The following is a 15,950-nucleotide window of genomic DNA, read 5'->3' as shown; positions in this document are numbered from 1 at the left end:
ACCAGCTGCCTATTTGTACCTGGCCGGACACAACAATATAGGGAAGCCCTTTTTTTTTTTTTTTTTTATTATTTCATGAATTTCATGAAATAATTTAAAAAAAAAAATACGTGGGGCTTCGCCCTATTTTTGTGTCCAGCCAGGTACAACTAGGCAGCTGAGGGCTGGAATCTGCAGCGCAGGGAGGCCCAAGCTTTCTGGGTCCCCCCCCGCTGCAAATTGCAGTCCGCAGCCACCCCAGAAAATGGCGCGTTCATAGAAGCGCCATCTTCTGGCGCTGTACCCAACTCATCCAGGGCCCTGGTGCGGTGGCTCACTAGGTAATAAAGGGGTTAGGGCCAGCTTGGTATTATCAGCTGGCCCTAAGCCCGAAATTCATGGGGTTGCGCCAATATTAGACATGACCGCCATGAATTTCTAGTAAAGTATTTAAAAAAAACACAACACCCAGAATAAAGTCCTTTAATTGAAATAAACACACAATTCTTTAATGTTCTAAATTAAACCATACTTCCCATCACGCCCATTCCAGCTGAAGCCAACGATCTCCTGCAATTAAAATAAAATAATAAACCAACCTCATCCTTACCTTTCCATGGTTCCCAGGACGGCTCCAGCTCTGCTACATTCACATGACAGGCTGGATTGCAGCCGAAAGCTGCCATCCAGCTTGCCATGCCGCAGACACTGAGAAGTGCAGGCATGCTTGCGCTCCTCAGTGTCTGGCTGTGACTGCATCCAGATGAGCCGAGTTCATGTCCAATGAACTCTGCTCACCTCATGCACGTCACTGACAGCGTGGGAGAATTCTCCTGCGCATGCGGTGAACGTGAGAGAATTCTCCTGCGCATGCGGTGAACGTGAGAGAATTCTCCTGCGCATGTGGTGAACATAAGAGAATTCTCCTGCGCTCACTGCAAGCGCAGGAGAATTTTCCCACGCTGTCAGTGACGTGCATGAGGTGAGCTGAGTTCATTGGACATGAACTCGGCTCATCTGGATGCCGTCACAGCCAGACACTGAGGAGCACAAGCATGCCTGCGCTTCTCAGTGTCTGCGGCATGGCAAGCTGGATGGCAGCTTTCGGCTGCGATCCAGCCTGTCATGTGAATGTAGCAGAGCTGGAGCCGTCCTGGGAACCATGGAAAGGTAAGGATGAGGTTGGTTTATTTTATTTTTATTGCAGGAGATCTTTGGCTTCAGCTGGAATGGGCGTGGTGGTAAGTATGGTTTAATTTAGAACATTAAAGAAGTGTGTGTTGATTTCAATTAAAGGACTTCATTCTGGGTGTTTGTGTTTTTTTTTAACTTTGACTATGGGGTTAGTAATGGGGGTGTCTTATAGACTCCTCTCCATTACTAACCTGGGCTTGATGTCAGCTGGCATTATAAGCTGACATCAACCCCAACCCTATTACCCCACTGACACAGCTACAGGGCAGTGGGAAGAGCGAGGCTAAGTGCCAGAATTGGCGCATCCTATGGCTGCGCCATATCTGGGACGGCTGACGGCTGGTGTTTCTAGACTGGGAGGGGGCCAATATTCATGGCACCCTTCCTAGGCTATTAATATCAGCCCCCAGCTGTCTGCCTAGCCTTTGCTAGCTATTAAAATAGGGGGACCCCACGCCAATTTTTTTTTTTATAAATCCTTTATTTTAACACTAAATGACAAGTACAGTAATCAACACTATCACTGTACTTATTATATATGTGACTGACAAGTTTCTTTCTATGTAATCTATGTGTGATGCTCTATTCTTTCTGTTCTAAATTGTCGGGTACCGGTGTATGCCGCTGATGAATTGCCGGCCGGCTTTTTTAAAGAGACGGGTGCATGAAAATCGGAGGGCACTAGTGTGTTCCAAGTGCCCTGCTATGTTTTTCATGCACCCTCCTATATACCCTGCCTGCTGTCTATATAATCTGCCTGCCTGACGTTTAATTGAGCACCGTTCCCATCGATTTGGGCAATTTTTGACCTTCTGCAGACCGCCGGGGGGACCACCAGAAAAATGCTCGAGTTTCCCATAGACTTACATTGGGCTCGTTGCTCGGGTCGAGCACCCGAGTATTCCAATGTGCTCAACCCGAGCTTCGAGCACCCAAGCATTTTAGTGCTCGCTCATCACTAGTATTGATTCAATTTTCATTTTCATCTGAACCGATCACCTCTAGAAATAAGATTTACTGTTGGAAATAGTAGTAATCTGCAGGATAATAGTTTTAAATCACACTTGGCTACCTTACTTGAGCCTTGGCTACAGGGAAAAAATTAAGTTATAGGGACTGATTCCTTAACGCTATGTGCCCACGATGCAGAAAAGCTGCATATTTTTTACGCTTCTCCCTGGCAGGAAAAACGCATGCAGATTTTACATGCGGTTTTCCCGCCAGGTAGAAGCATTTGTGAAGCGTTCTTCACATGCATTTCTGCATGCGGGTTATCAAGCACTTTTCCAAGCGATTTTAGCATCACTTGGAAAAGTGCTTGACAACTTGTTCACACTATATAAATCCATGCAACCGGCATGGATTCTAGTAGTGTGACCAAGTTAGTTAAAAAAAAAAAAGAATAAGAATGGTAAAAATTAAAAAAAAAAAAGATTGTACTTGCCTTCCGGCGTCCTCCCGGTGTTATCTCCGCTGCGTCCGGTCTCTTGCATTGCTCGCGCTGTTGTGAAGGACCTGTGGTGACGTCATTCAGTCATGTGTCAGGTCACATGACTCAATGACGTCATGGCAGATCCTTCACAACAGCGCGAGCAATGCAAGAGACCGGACGGAGCAGACAAAACACCGGGAGGACATCGAAAGGCAAGTATAATCTTTATTTCTTATTTAAAATTTTTTTTTTTTTTTTTTTTTTTACGATTTCTATGGTACCCAGGTCTGGATGAGAGTCTCCTCTCCTCCTGACCTGGGTACCATCCGCACATTGAACCGTGTGATATCCGCTTATCCACATGTAGTGATGTGGATGTCACGCGGTCCAATGCAAGTCAATGGCGGCGATTACGCTGCATGTCCGCAAAATTAATGGACATGCTGCGGATTTTTAAGCGCATAATAAATGCTGCGGAAAAATCCGCATCATGGGCATTGACATTGTGGCTTGTCATGGGGGACGGATTTCCAAGCGTTTACGCTGCGTAAATTCCGCAGCATAAACGCTTGAAAAATGCTTCGTGGGCACACAGCCTAAGAGTGGCGTTACGCATGCCAGTCTTATTGAAGGGCTCACTGGAGTATGATGGGCCAAAATCATTGAGGTGCAAACCACTTAATTATATAAGCGCATCTTTGTGACGTGGGAACGCAGGACATTTGCTGAATTTGACTTTGGTTTCTATATTTTTATGTGGTTACCATGCATTTTTATATGGTTTCTTCATCTCATAAAAGGTGAAATAAATGCTTTGAAAAGAACATGCTGTTTTTTTTTTTTTGTTTTCTTTATTTAAAGGCATAAAATCACAACGGAAATACATATTAAAGGGGACCTGGCCACAGGCAGCATGAATCAGCTCTATCATTTCACAAAATATGTTTTACTAGAAAACATACATTTAAAAGACAGACGAGGACCTTGCAGCTCAGGTGACTAGTCTGAGGCTTCTCACCGCCGGCTCCTCCAATGGTGTGTGTATAGGGAGAGACCGGAAAGTGGGATATGGAGAAGAAGTTGGGAACCTGCCTATTGAACTAGTCCCCAGGATGACTTCTTAAATATAAAACGTACCTGACTGAAATTACAGAGCCAGACTCTGATAAAGGAGACCTGTCATGTAAAATAACGCTATTAACCTGCAGTTATAGGCAAATTTGAAGGGTAGTAGCATTCTTACACTGTGCGGCGCTGGCACTGAAAGCCCCACTGCCAGAAGGAAATTAACTTTATTCCCCCCAGCAGTGTTCAGCTTCCAGTCCACTTTGTGTATAGAGAGCGGTGGCTGTAACTGCGCCCCCGGAACTGACTGACAGCAGGTCTTCATTAGGGCCGGCCGGCAGTCAGTGTGGGGGGGCTCTGTCACAGCCGCCACTCTGTATAGATAGAGCGGTGACTGAAACTATACTGACGCCACTCCTATCTATGACTGGATGCCGAACGCTGTTTGGGGGGAATATAGCTAATTTCCTCTCGGCAGCGGGGCTCTCAGTGCTGACGCCACACCGTGTCAGTACACTATTAACCTGCAGATTAACCCCATATCTGCAGGTTAATAGCATTATTTTACATGACAGAGTCCCTTAATTGCTGTTTGTGGTTTGAGCAGCATGAATTGGCTGTCTGATTCCCTTTAAAACCACAATGCTTGTACACACTATTCATGGATACATTTGTAGCAGTCTGGGCTATTTTTTCTGAGCTAAACAGCCTGGATGAACTCCAACATGAAAGGTAGAATTATAGCAAAGAAGTTTGTGCAGTTGCTGATGCATTTTGCTCATAGACCATCTTATTAGATAGAAGGCTCATTTTGATGATGGATGCATGTCATTTGCTGCAGGTTTATCTGCACCAGTCCCTCGTGGAAGAAAAGGGAAGAAAATGAAGAACCAGATGTTACTCCCAGAGATCAAGAACGCAGATTGGCTCGCTAGCTGCAACCCTGAGATTGTCCTGCATGATGACAGCTATAAAAAGCATCTGAAGCAGCACTGCAATAAGTAAGTATATGGGCTTGTTCACACATTACGTTTTTGAAAAGTAAAAAATCCTACTTTTCACTGTATCAGCAAAGTGGGATTTCTTAAATCTCATGCACACGCTGCTTATTGTTTCCTTGCAGATTTGAAGCAGTTTTAAATATGTAACATGTCAATTCCTTCAGCGTTTTTGCTGCGTTTTTCATGGGTAAAAAGATGCATGAAAAACATGCACATTTCACAGTGTTTTTCCTGCCAACGCGCCAGTATTTGCTGAATGTGTGCACATGAGCACATACCCAAAGGAGAATTCACGGCAGATGTGCTTGCTGATGAAAGAATGGAACTAATTTAAAGTTATGGAAATTTCTGCAACAAATCTGCAGCGTGTGAATAGATTTTAAACGGTCTTGATCTACATGTGTAGAATTTGATTGAAAGTATGGTAGTTTTTAGAAATATTCTGAAGTTCTTACTTACACTGAACCGAGGAAGGTGAGTACTATTTCTTATTTTTTTTTACTACTGTATGATCATTTGGGGTCCATTTTTGTAAAAGAGGAAAACACCTTGAATATTTTATACTAACAGTATTTGAATATGACTTCCATTTTGCTCTGCAGTCCAAGGAATAAGTAAGGTAAATTTCACATGTTCTAAATTCTTAAAAACTACTAGAAGATTATGCCCTAAAAGCAAATTTTATTGAAGTTGAAATTACTGAGATTTTTGTGTCATTGGATTTAGATCTATTCTGCGTAGAATGTCCTTTAGACTGATCAGGGTCTTTGCCTTTTCATAGGGTCCTTCTTCGAGTGCGCATGCTTTACTACCTCAAGGCAGAAGTTTTGGGGGGTGCTGCTGGCAAGGCGTTGGAAGGTGTAAACGCAAGGTGAGGATAAAAGCAACTAGTTTTGATAGATCTGAATTCCATCTTAGATGGTTTACATTACATGTACAGGAGTAAGTGATCTTAGCTACCTAAGAATAGGTTAAAGTGCGCCTGCAGATATGAGGTTAACCTGCAGGTTAATAGCGTTACTAACCTGGCTGGCCCCCGCACATAGCCGAACGCTGTCGGGTGAAAATGAACTTTATTCTCCCCGGCAGCATCCCAGTTTCAGTCACCGGGGCGGCGCTGGTTCAGTCACTGCTCTGAGTATACAGAACAATGGCTGTAACCGCGATCCCGGCCCTGACTGACACCCGGCCTCAATGCAGACCCAGTCAGGGCCGGGGCTGCGGTTTCAGTCGCTGCTCTGTATACTCAGAGCAGTGACTGAACCAGCGCCGCCCCTGTGACTGAAACTGGGATGCTGCCGGGGAAATAAAGTTAATTTTCTTCCCGCAGTGTTCGGGTAAGTGCGGGTTTCGGGCAGGTTAGTAATGCTATTAATCTGCAGATTAACCTCAGATCTGCAGGTTAATAGCGTTTTTTCTGGTGACAGGTTCCCTTTAAAATAATAAACTCAGGTGTTGCTTCCCTTCTACCCTGGTCCAGAACCCCTTCCAGATGCTGCTTCTTTCTTTGTTGATTGGTTGCATCAGTCATGTCCGCTGTAGTCTTGACATCACCGCTGCAGCCTATCACTGAGCTCTGGCAATGTAAACAGCAGGGGGTCACTGTGGTCGTGACATAATCACTGCAGCCTGTTAACAAAACTGGGGCAGTGATGGAGAAGCAACTCTGAACCAGGACAAGGTTAGTAAAACCTGAGTTTATTATTTCAACCTGGCTGATGGGGAGGGAAAAGCTATTCACGGAAAACCCCTTTAATACCCATACCATATACTGTGTAATTGTTTGTTAAATCCTTTGAATTTCAGGGAGCTGTAAGGAGCTTTGACCTTAAAGGGTCTCTGTCAGCACCGAATGACTGTTCAAACTAAGTCTCGCTTCTCGGTGCTTCACGGCGGCCAATCATTTATATACACCTTCACGCCTGCTTGTTTTCCGTCTATCTCCACCCACCTCTTTTGTGACAGTTCAGGCTTTATAGAGCAAGAGAATGGTGGAGATGGATGGAAACCAAGCAGATGGGAAGGTGTGCATAAATGATTAGCCCCGCCATGATGCACCAAGCACCTGTACTTGGTTGAACAGTCATTCTGTGCTGACAGTCCCTTTAAATGACCTATTAGTTAGTTCGCTGAAAGAGAAATCCAGACCATTCTAAAGCAGCTTTTTAATAGAGTATTTTTACTAATGGGAACGAGGCATCGTCTATGAACAGGTATTACAATAACCGATTTCTGATTATTTACTTTTCTGTTATAGGGACTTGGTCGTCCTGTTACCTGAGATAGATTATGTAGAAATACCTGTGGACTGGTGGGATGCAGAAGCCGATAAATCACTACTGGTTGGCGTTTATAAGCATGGTACGTATCTTTTGACAACAGTAATGTACGTACGTGGTCTGTAATTATGCACTGCATGTTGTTTTTGTACTGTATGGCCTTTGTACTTTGTTGTTTTTTGCCTCTTTAGGTTATGAACGATATTGTGCCATGAGAGCAGATCCAGCCCTTTGCTTTCTAGAGAAGGTGGGGATGCCAGATAAGAATTCATTATCAGCTGATGGAGTTAATGATGTGGCCCCTGATGTAGCAGAACGGTAAGGAATCACATAGAAGTAATTAAAGTGGCTTTACACTTTGTTCAATCTAATCTAAAGGTTATGTGAGAGGGTTTTTCTGAGATTTTCTGCTTTTGGCCTATCCTTTGGATGGACATGAAACATGATCAGGGGAGATCTGACTCCTGGGATCCCGACTGTATAGTAAAAGGGACCTTTGGCCGTGTCTGGTAGTGCAACTCAGTCCTTTCAAGTGAATGAAGCTGGATTGCTGTCCAGGCACAGCCTCACAAGAAGGCTGCAGAGACCTGGGGTGCTGATTACCCCTAAAGAATACAGAATTGGTTGAACTTTGGCAATTTTCCTGACATCATCAAAATCTACATTAAACAGAATGGTAAATTCATATTTCATTTTGTTAAGGAGTGGTGAAGAAAAAGAAGAAAATAGTGAAAGTAAACAAGAGTATCAGCAAGAGGTAAGAAACAAGCACGTCATTTTTTTCATTTTGCTAAGGAGAAACTATGTGGAAGAAACTCACAAACTCCAATTTTGTTTCTCCAGTCAGACTGAAATGCAGCAACTTGACAACCTGTTAAATATATTAAATATGTCCTTAATTGGTTTTTGGTGACTAGGTGGAAAAGAATCCCAGTACAAACAATGTGGAGCAGATGGATGAGGAGAGTAATCCAGGTGAGCATATAACACGTGACAATAGCATTTACATAATTTCATATAGTCATCATTGAATGGCAGCAAGATTATACCTGAAGCTGGCCATACGTGTTCATCAGCTATCAGCCGAACACTCGATTCGCCAATCGCCACTCCACCAGTCTCAGTCACATTTCCCACTGTTTAACCAATACAACTAGAAACAATGAACACATGCAACAACGGAACTATATTCTTTCTTGGCTTTCATTTTTCTTCTCCTTTTGCACATAAGTATCACTTTTCTTATGTTTGTAAGCTCACCCATGCCCTTGGATTAAGGAAGTCCGCGGTGTGACATCTTTGACTTCGCTGAAAACAATAGGATCTAGTGTTGAAATACAACATCCATGATCCTTCTTATTTCCCGCAACATCATTTTCAGGGTAGAGTTAACCCACCTCCATACACATTAGAGAGCTGTTTCCACCGAAATTAAATTGTCAAATGCAGGCAGCTTTTTTCTGTTGGGGCACATTTAATTTGCAAATCACTTTCCTGCATTACATAACAATATGAAATGTACAGCCATGCTGCTGCTAATATTTTCCATGTTCTTTGAAGCCCAGGATAGCCCTGAATCAGACAGATTGTTATGGCCTGTTGCATCCGCACTGACGGCAAGACTTCGTAGACTCATTACTGTATATCAGCGGTGCAATCGCAAGGAGTTGGCACGGCCAGAGATTTTAGCTCCCACAAGTCACAGCTATTGGCTTCAAGAAGAAATGGTCAGAAGAGCAGAGATGGATCCAATTATGAAAGAAATGCAGAAGAGGTATTTTTTGTTTTGTCTTTTTTAGCTTTCATTCCGTATGAAATAACAGTACTTTAACACATTGTGTTAGAACTCTGGAGTGCCTTTCCTCTGCTAATCCTGCTAGAAATAGAAGAATACATTGAGAACTAGGTGTTATCCTTCACTATTTGTCATTGGGCATTGTCCTTACATACTCTGACACTGTATAATCACTGCAGGCCATATCAGACTGTAATGGCAAACACACTATTAAAGGGGAATTGTCATTTTTTTATGCATTTCCAGGAAGAATACCCAGAATTACATTTAATTAAATCTGGGATTAGCCATACATGCTCTGTGTTTATTTTTTAGGTGGACCAGAAGAGAACAAGCTGACTTCTACAGAACGGTGTCCTCTTTTGGAGTAATATATGATGCAGACAAGAAGTGCTTTGATTGGATGCAGTTTAGATCATTGTCTCGCCTTGATAAGAAGACCGATGAGAGCCTAGAAAAATATTTCCATAGCTTTGTAGCCATGTGTAGAAATGTCTGCCGTCTCCCGCTCAGAAAGGATGACGGTAATGTCTACCCTCGCTTCTTGTTAGAGCAGAATTTTTCTATCATCTCTGTAAGATAGTCTCTAGAAGAGATTTATGAAAATGAAAGACAACCACTTGCATGTTTTTTCTGTTTTTTTGCTATTCAGGTTCAGCTGATCCCTCTCTCTTTCTGGACCCAATAACAGAAGAGCGTGCTGCAAGAACCTTGTATCGCATAGAACTTCTAAGAAAAGTCAGAGAGCAAGTGTTGAGGCATCCACAGCTTCCTGAGCGTCTGAAGCTGTGTAGGCCTAGTCTGTATCTTCCTGTGTGGTGGGAATGTGGCAAACATGATCGAGATCTTTTAATCGGTACTGCCAAACATGGACTTAGCCGTACAGATTACTATATCATGAATGATCCTCAACTTTCCTTCTTGGATGCATACAGAAATTATTCTCAACACAAGAAAAGTGGTGGTGAGAACATGTGTTGTCATTACCAAATGGCTTCTAAAGTATTTGAAGCTTCTCCTTGTCACCTGGAAGGAACAAATGAGGCTGAAAGGACAGAGGCTGAAATTAAGTCTGAAGCTGTGGATGAGCCAATTGAAAGTCGAATGTGCAGCCCTCAGGATCTTTCCTGCGAAAATTTAATTTCTCAAGTTGGTGATATGATGTCCAACAGCCAAGATGAGTGTTCTCTTCCCGACTCTCTCATGTGCATGATGTACGATGAGAAGACATGTAACAGCTCTCTTCTGCAAGCTAGCACCCGTGAACAGACTTCACTCGCTGCAAGCTTCATGGGCATGGAAAAGAGTGCACCAACTGATTACACTCGAAGTAAGACTAAAGGAGGCAATTTAACACCAGAAGAGGAGCCAGTATCCAGAGACTGCTTCTTGGGGAGCAATGGACAGGAATGTGATCCTTTAGAAGGACAAGATACATTAGGCAAACCATTTAACAGCAATCATAGTCATCTCAGTTTATCTGCAGGAGATGAAGAGCAACCACAGACCCCAAACATTGGAGAAAAAGACTCTGAGACTCTAAATGATGATCATTTTTGTACAAACCTTGATCAATCTGCAGAGCAATCCTTAGGTTTAGAATTTGAATTTCTGGACAAAACTTATGAGGAGCCTTCAGGTCTGAGCACTAGTCTTAATGAAGAAAAAAGCTGTGGTATCATTGGGGAAAGTCCTCAAAACTCAAATTGTAATCTTCCAGTGGAGGAAAAAGAGGAATGGGGGGCTGAACTCCAGGAAATTAAGGATGACCCAATTGTAAAATGGCAAAAAGAGTTAGATGACATGAAGGAACTTCCCATAGAAGAATGTGGTGACGAGCACAAAGTGAAAGATTTAGGTGTGCAAACTGATGTCTCAAAGTCAGAGGAAAATTGTACAGCCCAACTCCTAGATGATAAAGACTCCGCAGAGTCTAAACACAAAACTGGAGAAATGCTTTCTGGCCTCTTAAAGCAAAATGCTGAGGATTTGAAAGACAAAGACTCTGAGGAAAAACCAGACTGCTCTCTTTCTGATGGAAATGTGAAATTGGAGGTCTGTGAAATTAAGAAAGAGAACATTGAGGAGGACTGTGGTTGTAAGAGTAAGTGATTTACAGCACTTTTTTCCATCTTATACTCTTTGTATAGTCTGTTATGTGTGCACTTTATTGTCGCATGTAGAGTCTCCTTTACATATCCATGTTCAGTTCATTGCAGTGAGCCCATTTTCTTCCTTCTATAATTTTAATTTTTTTAGTTTTAAATGGAATGTTTAGCACATTTGCACTATAAACCATTAACAACATTGTAATAAACTTTAACCACTTCCCAACCTATGTCTTACTATTACGGCATACGTTCCTGAGCTTGCACCTTTCCCTGCAGATAATGGTTATGTAGCACAGTCATCATCTGCCTCTAGCAGCAGCGAGTGGAGCTGAGCTCTGCCCTCCGACATAAAGGCAGCTGTCAATCTATGATGGTTTTAAATGGCAGCAAGTAGTTTGCTGATGGCCCCTTACCTGCCAGGAAAACCAGTCTGTGGCTGGTGTTCATAGGAGACTGATTTTTACTATATACTACAATCCTGTTGTATTGCATTATATAGTACAAGAGATTGGACAATCGCAGGTTAGTCCCCTAAGGGGACTACAAAATAAAATACAGTACAAAGTTTAAAAAAAAAAAGTTTTCAAAAATTTGAATCCCCCCTCATTCCTTATTAAAAATAAATAAAATATACATATTTGGTATTGCTGTGCCGTAATGAGTAGAAAAATTGAACAACTCTGAAAAATTGCAATAAGAAGTGATCAAAATATCTTACCTACCTCAAAATTGTTCGAAAAAAATCCATCTCCTTGCCACACAAATTGCTAGCCCTCATACAGCTCCATCGACTGAAAACATTACGGGTCTTGGAAAATGGTGACTAAAGCAAAAAAACTATAAAAGTTTGTATTGCTGTAATTATACTGACCTGGAGAATCATGCTGACAAGTCATTTTTTACCATATAATGAATACTGTGTTTAAAAAGAAAAAAGTGGAATTATGTTTTTTTTTTTCTCAAAAGCTTCATTGGGGGACTAAGGAACCATGGGTTATATGCTAACACTAAGAATACATCTTATAAAATAAAAAAACTGACCCTGCTCCCCCTCCCTCTACAGTAATCAATGCACAGGCCCATTACAAAAGATAGGGTGGGGTCCGACCATTGTGGCTATGTACATTTCCTGAAGCAACAGGAAGTTGGAGTCTAAAAAAAGCCCCAATAATTCATTCTCTAAAGAATTGGTCCCTTTAAGAATATATTTTTATCTCCGAAACTTTTATTTATCAGTAGTTTTTCTATAGAATAAAATTTACCAACATGGTCGAATGTAAATGCATAATAACAGGAAATGTATAGTATCCAAATACAGAGTATTTGTACATAAATCAGATTTTTGCATATATTAAATAGGGGGACACCATCTTTGTTGCCATTTTTAATTTATATTGAAATATATATTGTCGCGCCACTAGGCATTACTAGCTACTTATCGGACAGTTTGGATTTGTTTCCTGCTACTATGAGTATTTTGTGTGACATAAGTCTCTGATTTGAGGGCATAAGAATTCAAAATTTGAAAATTAGTACATTTTCACAATTTTTGCCAAATTTCCATTTTTTTCACAAATAAACACAAGTCATATCGAAGAAATTTGACCACTATCACGAAGTACAATATGTCACGAAAAAACAGTTTCCAAATCAGCGGGATCCGTTGAAGCGTTCAAGAGTTATCAGAATTTGGCTTGGTCATTGAGGACATAATTGGCTCAGTCACAAAGGGGTTGTTCACATTCAATTAAATTTTTCTCATAGCTGCAGTTTGCTTTTAAAATAAAAAAATAAAACATGCTGTCCACCGGCGAGTTTCCTCCTCCGCTCACGATGTCTGCCATTAGCTGTGGCGCTGATGTCATGTCAGGAGCTAGGCATCCAATCAGTGAGCTCAGCAGCTTTAGCGGGGCATTCCCGTGTAGACAGAATGCCCTTTTCAGGGTCACTGAGCTGACTGATTGGTTGCCTAGCTGTCGACGTGACATCAATCAGTCAGCTCAGTGACCCTGAATAGGGCGTTCCGTCTACACGGCAATGCCCCGCTAAAGCCGCTGAGCTCACTGATTGGCTGCTGTGCGACGTCACAGCCACTACCAGACATCGGGAGCAGCGGCGGAGGCTTGCTAGTGGACCCAGGGAATGTGAGTACAGCGCTGTTAAGATTATTCCACAAGAACAGGGCGATATTCAATCCTACCAGCACTGAGAAAAAGATTCTGACATAATTAATAAGTGTCACCATTGTGCAGGCACTGAGAGTTTTGCGAAAAAAACCTGTGCATTATTGAATCCCCAAGTTAAAGGAATTACTCACTTTTTTAAATTTTTTTCTTTTTTAAATAAATCAACCTTTTTTTAATCATTAACACTTTTTACACCTTAAACATAAAAAATCTTACCTCCCCTTCTGTTTCTTCTCTGACACTTCCCTTTCCCCCCTCGGTATCTACTTGCTAATGTGGTAATGACACTTGGACTCAGGGATGTGTTATAAGCTGCTGCCAATCACTGATTGATGCAGGTCACAAAAGCAGCAAGTAATTGGGTATATCCTATGTATTGAGAGGGAAGTATGAAGTCCAGACCAACCTGGGACCTGGGAAGTATTAGAAAGGGAGCTGTGTGGTGAATGTCACTTTATTTTTTTTTTAGCCATGTGATTTAAAAAAAAATAAAATACATCGACAACACCTTTATAAGCTCTTATGAAACTGGTCATCAGCCAGGGGAGATTTACCGTGCCCGTAGACAGCCATCTCTCTTGACTCCCACATACTCAGTGTTTGCTCTGTACGGGGAGAGTGCTGTAGGCCGCAGATAAAACTTCATGTCTCTTAGGAGATTGTAATAAAATTAAACACAATCCACTGTGACTGTCTTGGCTTGACAAATGTCATTGCATGCAGACCTATTTTTTTAAGCTTTTTTTTTTTTGCAGTGGTCTCTTGCTGAGGCTCTTCACTTACGTTGTATTGTCAGTGTGTGCGATCATTCTGCATGCAGTGTGTGTTTTTGCCTGTGCAGATGTAATACTGAGCACTTGGCCTGGGATTTTTCTCTTTTTTTTTTTTTTTTTTTTCCTCTCTCATGTTCACCTGTCAGAAGATACCACACATTATGGCAGAACATGGATTTGGAAGTCTGAACCCACAGGTTAGAGAGTCTACTCTGCTAGGCCGAAGAAAAGTCTTGCTTATAAATTGGACATCATGTTACTTTGCGTACCTGTGAATCGCTATTTTACTAAGCCGTTTTTGGTCTTTTGTTTTTTTATTTATCTATATTTTTAAATGTTTTGTAATTTTGATTTTTACATATTTATAATCGTATTCTTATTTGTTATACATTCTGGATAAAACATTAAAGTCCTCTCTAACCATACATCCATTCTTCTCCATTGTTCCCTCTTGAAATAGTGTAAGGCTAAGTTCACATGTCCAGTAAATATCTGTTAGAACAGATCCAGCAGCAATCCGTTGGCAAAAAAGTTGTGCAGACACAACTTTTTTGTCCGGTGTGAAAAAAAAGGCATGATTTCAACTGGATCCATTTTTTTTTTTTTAACATTGAAGAAGATCCGTTGTTTGCTTACTGCAGGTGTAAAAATAAATATTATTATTATTGTAGCGCCATTTATTCCTTGGCGCTTTACATGTGAAAAAGGGGGTATACATAGCAAAAACACACTAATCTTAACGAAACGAGTCAGCAACTGGTGCAGGAGAGGAGAGGACCGTGCCCGCAAGGGCTCACAATCTACAATGGATGGGTGAGGATACAATAGGTGAGGGTAGAGCTGGTCGTGCAGCGATATGGTGGAGCGGTGGTTACTGCAGGTTGTAGGCTTGTCGGAAAAGGTGGGTCTTCAGGTTCCCTTTGAAGGTTTCCACAGTAGGCGAGAGTCTGATGTGTTGGGGTAGAGCATTCCAGAGTAGAGGGGATGCACGGGAGAAATCTTGTATGTGATTGTGGGAAGAGGAGAGTAGAGAAGGTGATCTTGTGAGGATCGGAGGTTATGTGCAGGTAAGTACCGAGAGACTAGGTCACAGATGTATGGAGGAGACAGGTTGTGGATGGCTTTGTATGCCAGGGTTAGGGTTTTGAACTGGAGTCTCTGGGAAATGGGGAGCCAGTGAAGGGATTGACAGAGGGGAGAGGACGGGGAATAGCGGGGGGAACAGGTGGCTTAGTCAGGCAGCTTAGTTTAGGATAGATTGGAGGGGCGCGAGAGTGTTAGAAGGGAGGCCACAGAGCAGGAGGTTGCAGTAGTCGAGGTGGGAGATGATGAGGGCGTGCACTGGTGTTTTTGCAGAGTCTATGCTGAGGAATGCGCGGATGCGGGAGATATTTTTGAGTTGGAGTTGGCAGGAAGTGGAAAGGGCTTGGATATGTGGTTTGAAGGAGAGATCAGAGTCGAGGGTTACCCCAAGGCAGCGAGCTTGCAGGACTGGGGAGAGTAAACAGCCATTGACGTTGATGTATAGGTCAGATGGGGGGGGATGAATGAGAAGGTGGAAAGATGATGAATTCTGTTTTGCCCATGTTAAGTTTTAGAAATCTGGCAGGGAAGAAGGATGAGATAACGGACAGACATTGTGGGATTTTGCTTAGTAGGGAGGAGATATCAGATCCAAAGAGGTAGATATGTGTGTCATCAGCATAGAGGTGATACTGAAAGCCGTGAGACTGTATGAGCTGTCACAGGCCGAAGGTGTAGATGGAGAAGAGCAGGGGTCCTAGGACTGAACCTTGGGGGACACCGACAGATAGGGGGCAAGGATGAGGAGGTGGTGTGTGAGTGGGAGTCGCTGAATGTCCGGTCTGCTAGGTATGAGGAGATCCAAGATAGGGCCAAGTCTGTGATGCCAAGAGATGAGAGAGTCTTTAGTAAGAGGGAATGGTTCACTGTATCAAAGGCATATGACAGGTCCAGGAGGAGGACGGAGTAGTGTCACTTGGATTTGGCAGTTAGTAGGTTGTTGGTGACTTAAGTCAGCAGTTTCAGTTAAGTGATGCTGTCAGAAGCCAGATTGTAAGTGGTCTAAGAGGGAATATGAGGAGGGGTGGGAGGACAGTTCAAGGTTTTTTATT

The 15,950-nt window shown here is 42.4% G+C and overlaps 1 protein-coding gene across 3 annotated transcripts in view; it reads left to right on the top strand.

Moving 5' to 3' along the window:
- CHD6 (chromodomain helicase DNA binding protein 6) overlaps positions 1–15,950 on the top strand; it is a 108,213-nt gene that overhangs the window by 80,483 nt on the left and 11,780 nt on the right. For 2 of the 3 annotated variants that reach the window (XM_073683732.1, XM_073683731.1), the window contains exons 23-32: positions 4,512–4,671; positions 5,453–5,542; positions 6,929–7,032; positions 7,142–7,268; positions 7,653–7,707; positions 7,868–7,925; positions 8,511–8,724; positions 9,061–9,269; positions 9,398–10,849; positions 13,962–14,012. In XM_073683732.1, coding sequence (XP_073539833.1) covers positions 4,512–4,671; positions 5,453–5,542; positions 6,929–7,032; positions 7,142–7,268; positions 7,653–7,707; positions 7,868–7,925; positions 8,511–8,724; positions 9,061–9,269; positions 9,398–10,849; positions 13,962–14,012 — 2,520 coding nt within the window. The remainder of the gene's footprint in view (positions 1–4,511; positions 4,672–5,452; positions 5,543–6,928; positions 7,033–7,141; positions 7,269–7,652; positions 7,708–7,867; positions 7,926–8,510; positions 8,725–9,060; positions 9,270–9,397; positions 10,850–13,961; positions 14,013–15,950) is intronic. The other variant, XM_073683734.1, reaches the window with a different exon arrangement.

Source organism: Phyllobates terribilis, unplaced genomic scaffold (genome assembly GCF_046119375.1).
Source record: "Phyllobates terribilis strain yellow unplaced genomic scaffold, ASM4611937v1 Scaffold_5__5_contigs__length_657084704, whole genome shotgun sequence".
Lineage (NCBI taxonomy): Eukaryota > Metazoa > Chordata > Amphibia > Anura > Dendrobatidae > Phyllobates > Phyllobates terribilis.
Note: the sequence above shows the minus strand (reverse complement) of the source record. Positions and strands in the feature narration are given on the sequence as shown.